This window comes from Triticum aestivum, chromosome 2B (genome assembly GCF_018294505.1).
Source record: "Triticum aestivum cultivar Chinese Spring chromosome 2B, IWGSC CS RefSeq v2.1, whole genome shotgun sequence".
Classification (NCBI taxonomy): Eukaryota; Viridiplantae; Streptophyta; class Magnoliopsida; order Poales; family Poaceae; genus Triticum; species Triticum aestivum.
In genome coordinates this window covers 454,387,073-454,394,590 of record NC_057798.1, presented here as the reverse complement: position 1 = coordinate 454,394,590, position 7,518 = coordinate 454,387,073, and the positions used below count along the sequence as shown (strand labels likewise).

The 7,518-nt window shown below is 43.9% G+C and overlaps 1 protein-coding gene across 1 annotated transcript; it reads right to left on the bottom strand.

Annotated features, from left to right (window-relative positions):
- Positions 1 to 3,428: 3,428 nt before the first annotated feature.
- LOC123041378 (uncharacterized) lies at positions 3,429 to 5,039 on the bottom strand. The gene is made up of 2 exons (XM_044464000.1): positions 4,808 to 5,039; positions 3,429 to 4,566 (listed from the first exon to the last, which is right to left on the bottom strand). The coding sequence occupies exons 1-2, from the start codon at positions 4,977 to 4,979 to the stop codon at positions 4,262 to 4,264; spliced, it is 477 nt and encodes a 158-aa protein (XP_044319935.1). The 5' UTR covers positions 4,980 to 5,039; the 3' UTR covers positions 3,429 to 4,261.
- Positions 5,040 to 7,518: the final 2,479 nt, after the last annotated feature.

The window sequence follows — 7,518 nt, the reverse complement described above, 5'->3', positions numbered from 1 at the left end:
GAGCTCAACTATGACTTCAAACTTGCCGGTGAGAAGAGGTTGTTTGATATTAGCTCACTTGATGAATGGAGAAGCCAAGCCTATGAGAATGCCAAGCTATTCAAAGAAAAAGTTAAACGCTGGCATGACAGAAGTATACAAAAGCGTGAGTTTAACGTAGGTGATTATGTGTTATTATTCAACTCTCGTTTTAGATTTTTTGCAGGAAAACTTCTCTCTAAATGGGAAGGTCCTTACGTTATCGAGGAGGTCTATCGTTCTAGTGCCATAAAAATCAACAACTTCGAAGGCACAAGTCCGAGGGTGGTGAACGGTCAAAGAATTAAACATTATATCTCAGGTAATCCTATCAATATTGAAACTAATATTATTGAGACCGTAACCCCGGAGGAATACATAAGGGACACTTTCCAGAACGTTCCAGACTCCGAAAAGGAATAGGTATGTGATACGGTAAGTAAACCGACTCCAAAACAATTCTAATGGCATTTTTTATCAGTTTTGGAATATTTAAGAATTTTAGGAAGAAAGAAGTAGTCCGGGAAGGATACGAGGCCTCCACGAGGGTGGAGGGCGCGCCCACCCTTACTGGGCGCACCCCCCTGTCTCATGGCCACCTCGTGTGCCTCCCGGAGTCCGTTTTCTTGCACGTTACGTATTTTGGTCGGTAAAAATTCATTATATAAACTCCCGAAGGTTCTGACCACCGTATCACGCAAATATCCTCTGTTTTTGTTTCGAGCTGTTTCTGTTGCAGATCTAGAGCACCATGACGTCGCCCTCCTTCAACAATTAATACAAGGATGCTTGGATATTGAAGATAGAGCTGAAAAGAGAAAAACCGGAAGAGATCAACAAGGAGGAAGGGATCAAGAAGGCCACGGAGGTCCAAGCTCTGGTGGATCATATCGCCGCAAGTTGGAGGAGCTTTTACGCTCGATGTGCGATTATCCACCATCATCATCACAACCTCCATCTCCTCCGAGGACATAATCACATGGGTATGGGCACTCCCCTTGGCAACTGCCAAGCTTGGGGGAGGTGCCCCTGTATCTTATCACCATCACACTCCTATCTTTACCGTTTTATTTAGTTCGATCCTTTTAGTAGTATCTTGATCTAGTAGATTAAAGTTTTGATATCAAGTAGTTTTGAGTTTTGCTTTGTGATCTCTTTATGTAATCGAGTCCGTGAGCTATCTATAATAAAGATTAGTGTTGAGTCAAGGGCTTTGCTATGTTGCTATGATCTTGAGAAAGTAGAAAGAATAAAAGAGTTCATATTGATCTTATGGTTAGTGATGACTTCACACATAGCAAGTATGAGGCATAAAAGTTGTTGAGAGTTGATAAACGTAGTTTTGGTCATCATTGTTATTAATAGGAAGTAATAAGGAAAGAGACGTTCACATACAAATATATTATCCTGGACATCTTTTATGATTGTGAAGCACTCATTAAGTATGACATGCTAAAAGAGTTGACGTTGGACAAGGAAGACAACGTAATGGTTTATGTTTTCGCACATCTCAGTTAAAGTATATTGTCACTGACCTTCCAAACATGTTGAGCTTGCCTTTCCCCCTCATGCTAGCCAAATTCCTTGCACCAAGTAGAGATACTACTTGTGCTTCCAAATATCAACCCAGTTTTGCCGTGAGAGTCCACCATACCTACCTATGGATTGAGTAAGATCCTTCAAGTAAGTTGTCATGTTGCAGGCAATAAAAATTGTTATCTAAATATGTATGACTTATTAGTGTAGAGAAAATAAGCTTTATACGATCTTGTTGTGGAAGCAATAAAAGCGACGGAATGCATAATAAAGGTCCACATACAAGGGGCAATATAAAGTGACGTTCTTTTGCATTAAGATTTTGTGCATCCAACCCTAAACGCACATGACAACCTCTGCTTCCCTCTGCGAAGGGCCTATATTTTACTTTATGTTTTTACTTTATGCTTGAGTCAAGGTGATCTTCACCTTTCCCTTTTTCATTTTATCCTTTGGCAAGCTCTTCGTGTTTTAAAGATCATGATATATATATCCAATTGGATGTAAGTTAGCATGGGCTATTATTATTGACATCACCTAAAGGTGAATACATTGGGAGGCAACACAATAAGCCCCTATCTTTCTCAGTGTCCGACTGAAACTCCATAACCACAAGTATTGCGTGAGTGTTAGCAATTGTAAAAGACTACATGATAGTTGAGTATGTGGACTTGCTGAAAAGCTCTATTCTTGACTCTTTCTGATGTTATGATAAGTTGCAATTGCTTCAATGAATGAGATTTTAGTTTTTTAGTTCCCAATGAAGTTTCTGAACCATGCTTGACATTGTGAATTGATCGTTACTTGAGCATAAGAAATCTTATGATAAAATCTATTTATGTTGATGTTATAAGAAGGATCATGATGCCCTCATGTCCGTATTTTATTTTTATCGACACCTCTATCTCTAAACATGTGGACATATTTTTCGATATCGGCTTCTGCTTGAGGACAAGCCAGGTCTAAGCTTGGGGGAGTTGATACGTCCATTTTGCATCATGCTTTTATATCAATATTTATTGCATTTTGGCTATTATTACACATTATATCTCAACTAGCAAAAGAGCCCGTGCGTTGCACCGGGAGAAAAAAAATCATATGGCCGTACGTTGCAACGGAAGAGAAAGTTCATGTGTCCATGTAAATGTCCACTAATGCGGCACGCCAACATCCTAACAGTGACACCCGACGGCGACATAGAGGCGCACGCCAAGGTCAAAATGTATATCAGCAAAAACTACACAATTAATGAGTTTGCTTTTCTCTTTTTTTTTATTATTATCAGGTATTCATCTTGATAGAAAAGATGACCATAGCATGAAATTACATACTACTCCCTCCGTTCCAAAATAGATGACTCAACTTTGTACTAACTTTAGTACAAAGTTGAGTCATCTATTTTGGAACGGAGGGAATACATTACAACTCTATGCAAAAACCGTAGTACAGAAATTACCAATTGACAACCTCAGAGCGCCTTTGCTTCCTTAAACGGCATGCCATGTACAAAAAGATCATATAACAACAAATGACGGCCTATAGAAGGACGACCTCATCCATTTCTATAACAACCTTAGAAAAACAATGTTGGCTGCAAAGGAAAATGACTTAAGAATGAGGAATACCATGTCTCTACGTAAAGAGCAACAACACTCGAACAAATAAACCAGCAGTCCTAATTTCAATTCGTTAAGAGATAAAAGATTCAGTTACAAGTATAAAAAGAGAAGAAGAAAAATATAACGTAGATTGTAGGGCTCTCTTCTTGGCTAATATAATTTCCTCAATCCCGGCTACCTAGAACCCATTAGCAGACCTCTACATATATCAGATTGCAAACTTGCACTCACTATGTAATAACACAAGAAACAATGTAGGAAATGAAGCATTGCTAGCAGGGCTTACTTGATATGTTCATACATACCTTCTTTAGCAACACATTCAGCCAACCAGTGTCGCTAATCGTTGTTAACTCTCTTCTGAACTGCAAAGCATTTCATTTATCCTTCCTTGGTCCTACCATTCATGAATCAAAGATACACAACTCTGCAATATTTATATGGGAATGATACTGCCCTAAGTGACTGTCCAGCAATCAGTTGTAGCTAGTGCAGCAGCACTCCTCTCGATTCTCCTCAAGTTAGCATCTAATGCTTGCTCAAGACTGGAACTTGAATTGCTTCAGGGTTACAGCAGAAACAGACATACCACGAGCTTCTAACAATAAACAATGGCCAAGTGATATTTTAACACACTCTGCAGTTGCTCTTTATGAGCAGTTGCAGACAACATATGCCTCTTTACCATAAGTGCAAATGACAACACCTACTTGGTAGTTCCTGTAACAAGCTCAGATGTGTAACATGACTCATCACCAAAGACTTCCATGGAATCACCGAGAGGAAGTGCGGTAGTGTATGCACCACCATATGAAGTGCTTGAGGGATGTATAGTTTCCAAATTGAATTTAAGCTTTTCATTATCTTCACTAAGTAACAGACTGTGAGCTCGAGGGTCATCACCAAGCCTTTTTTGGAGCAGAAGTGGTAGCACGAACATGGGGACAGGGCGGCGATATTGCTCGAGCTTTGGCTGGGGCGCTTGCTGGCAGGGCAGTGAGCTTGAGCCCGGAAGAGAAGGCAGAAGCTTCCAGGCGCCGGTGGCAGTGCGTGGTCTGGTGCTGTCCAGTGGCAATTTTTGCAATTGTTCACTTTACAGGCATTATGTCGAACATAACTCGAGCGTCAGCCATGCCAAACTCGGCGCCACCGAGCCAGCTTGCGGCGACACCGTCATGACCAGCACCGCCGCCTAACTGGCCTACCTGCCACCTCTGGCGCGTCCAGCCGCCTCTCTCCCTCTTCCTGTACGGCTTCTTCTCTCCCCACCTCCGGCGCGTCCAACCGCTTCTCTCCCTCTCCCCATACTGCTGCTCCTCTCCCCACCATGGACGACACCCAAGTTGGAAGACACGGCCGGCCCGAAGCTCGCGCACCGTGGCAGGACGCCCTCCTACAGGGAAGCATGCGTCAGGGACTTGCCGGTGAGGAGCTCCAATAGGAGCATGCCTAGGGAGTAGACATCCGCCTTCAGCGTAGGCCACCGGCCCACCGCGTGTACAACACCTCCGGGGCGCGGTAGCCGCCGGCACCCGCGTGGACGGACGACGCGCGTAGATGGGGTGGAGGCAAAAGTCTTGGAGCGCGATGGCGTCGTAGTCCGGCCGGAGGACTGACACTGGCGGGCGGCGTACCTTCCCGAAGTTGTCCTCCCTTCCATCCTCCATCAAAGCCCACGAGCACAGCAATCACAAGCCCACGGCTTCCGCCGTCTCGTCCTCCGCCGCGGCTGTAGCCGTATCCGCCGCCGACGAGGGCGCCGCCCCTCACCCGAGCACGCGCGCCGGCGATCGATGCGGCCTCCATCCTCCTCCTCCTCCTTTGCCGCGGCTGGATAAAAACAAAACAAAGGATTGCGGGTTTAATTCTAACAAATGTAGGGGGAATTTTGTAAAAACGAAACAGTATCGCATACATCCACTTAGAAACGGACTGCGGGTTGAATAAGTAAAACAACAGGGACTATTTTGCAAAACCGCCGCGACGGTGAACCCGGAGACCCAATCCGTGCTTTATTATTAGGGAGAGATACTTATGGCTATTCTCTCTTATTTTACAAGGTTTACCATGAAGAGGGGGAATGCCGGCAGCTGGAATTCTGGCTGGAAAAGGAGCAAACATTGGAAACCTATTCTGCACTGCTCCAAAAATCTTGAAACTCCACAAAACTTATCTTTGGAATTAATAAGAATTATTGAGCGGCAGAAAAACCTCAAGAGGCCCACACCCTGGCCAGGAGGGTGGGGGCGCGCCCACCCCTACTGGGCGCGCCCCTGTCTCCTGGGCCCCCTGGTGGCCCTCCGATGTCCATCTTCTGCTATGTGAAGGCTTTTACCCTGGACAAAATCGTGGGCAAGCTTACGGGAGAAACTCCGCCGCCACGAGGCGGAACCTTGGCGGAACCAATCTAGAGCTCCGGCAGAGCTGTTCTGCCAGGGACACTTCCCTCCGGGAGGGGGAAATCATCACCATCGTCATAACAAAAGATCCTCTCATCGGGAGGGGGTCAATCTCCATCAACATCTTCACCAGCACCATCTCCTCTCGAAACCCTAGTTCATCTATTGTATCCAATCTTGTATCCAAACCACAAATTGGTACCTGTGGGTTGCTAGTAGTGTTGATTACTCCTTGTAGTTGATGCTAATTGGTTTACTTGGTGGAAGATCATATGTTCAGATCCTTAATGCATATTATTACTCCTCTGATTATGAACATGAATATCCTTTGTGAGTAGTTACGTTTGTTCCTGAGGACATGGGTGAAGTCTTGCTATTAGTAGTCATGTGAATTTGGTATTCGTTTGATATTTTGATGAGATGTATGTTGTCTTTTCCTCTAGTGGTGTTATGTGAACGTCGACTACATGACACTTCACCATTATTTGGGCCTAGAGGAAGGCATAGGGAAGTAATAAGTAGATGATGGGTTGCTAGAGTGACTGAAGCTTAAAACCTAGTTTATGCGTTGCTTTGTTAGGGGCTGATTTGGATCCATATGTTTAATGTTGTGGTTAGGTTTACCTTAATACTTCTTTTGTAGTAGCGGATGCTTGCAATAGGGGTTAATCATAAGTGGGATGCTTGTCCAAGTAAAGGAAGTACCCAAGCACCGGTCCACCCACATATCAAATTATCAAAGTACCGAACGCGAATCATATGAGCGTGATGAAAACTAGCTTGACGATAATTTCCATGTGTCCTCGGGAGCTCTTTTCTCATTATAAGAAATTGTCCAGGCTTATCCTTTGCTACAAAAAGGATTGGGCCACCTTGCTGCACTTTATTTACTTTCATTGCTTGTTACTAGTTACAATTTATCTTATCACAAAACTATCTATTACCTACAATTTCAGTGCTTGCAGAGAAAACCTTACTGAAAACCGCTTATCATTTCCTTCTGCTCCTCGTTGGGTTCGACACTCTTACTTATCAAAAGGACTAGATAGATCCCCTACACTTGTGGGTCATCATGTACGTCTTGGACAAGGTAAAAAGAAAAGAATTCTGTGAGGCCCTCTCACGTGTGAGATTCCCACATGGATTTGCTTCCAACCTTGAAAGGAGAGTCAGTGCAGATGGAAACAAGGTACAAGGATTGGAAGGCGGCTAGGCACTTTCAAGGGCTATGTTAGGAACAGATCTAGACCCGAGGGTTCCATTGCAGAGGCCTACATTTCTACAGAAGTGTTGACATTCTGCTCAAAATACATTGAAACAGCTGATCAGCTTAGCAAAGAGGTAGGTGAAGACAATCCCGGGATCAATGTTTTCGATTATTCTGTTCGAGTTATAGGGAAGAGTCGACAAGAGGACAAACCTACAGATTTGGATAAAATGGTTTGGTACATGTTGAATAACTGTCCTGAGATACTACCTTATATCAAGTAAGTGCTAAGTACTACAACTTATACATCGTAATCTGATACGTCTCCAACGTATCTATAATTTTTGATTGTTCCATGCTATTATATCATCTGTTCTGGATGTTTAATGGGCTTTACTATACACTTTTATATTATTTTTGGGACTAACCTATTAACCGGAGGCCCAGTCCAAATTGCTGTTTTTTGCCTATTTCAATGTTTCGCAGAAAAGGAATATCAAACAGAGTCCAAACGGAATGAAACCTTCGGGAGAGTTATTTTTGGAACAAAAGCAATCCACGAGACTTGGAGTAGACGTTAGGGAAGCAAAGAGGAGGCCACGAGGGCCCAGGGCGCGCCCTACCCCTGGGCGCGCCCCCCACCCTCGTGGGCTACTCGTGCCTCCCCTGACCGACTTCTTTCACCTATATATATCCATATACCACGAAAACATCCAGGAGCACAATAGATCGGGAGTTC

Excerpts from the sequence above, each read along its gene's own strand:
- LOC123041378 (XM_044464000.1), bottom strand. The coding sequence starts at position 4,979 with ATGGAGGCCGCATCGATCGCCGGCGCGCGTGCTCGGGTGAGGGGCGGC. Across the intron at positions 4,567-4,807 it reads GGGAGGACAACTTCGGGAAG|GAGGGCGTCCTGCCACGGTG; the intron begins GTACGCCGCCCG and ends GCTTCCCTGTAG.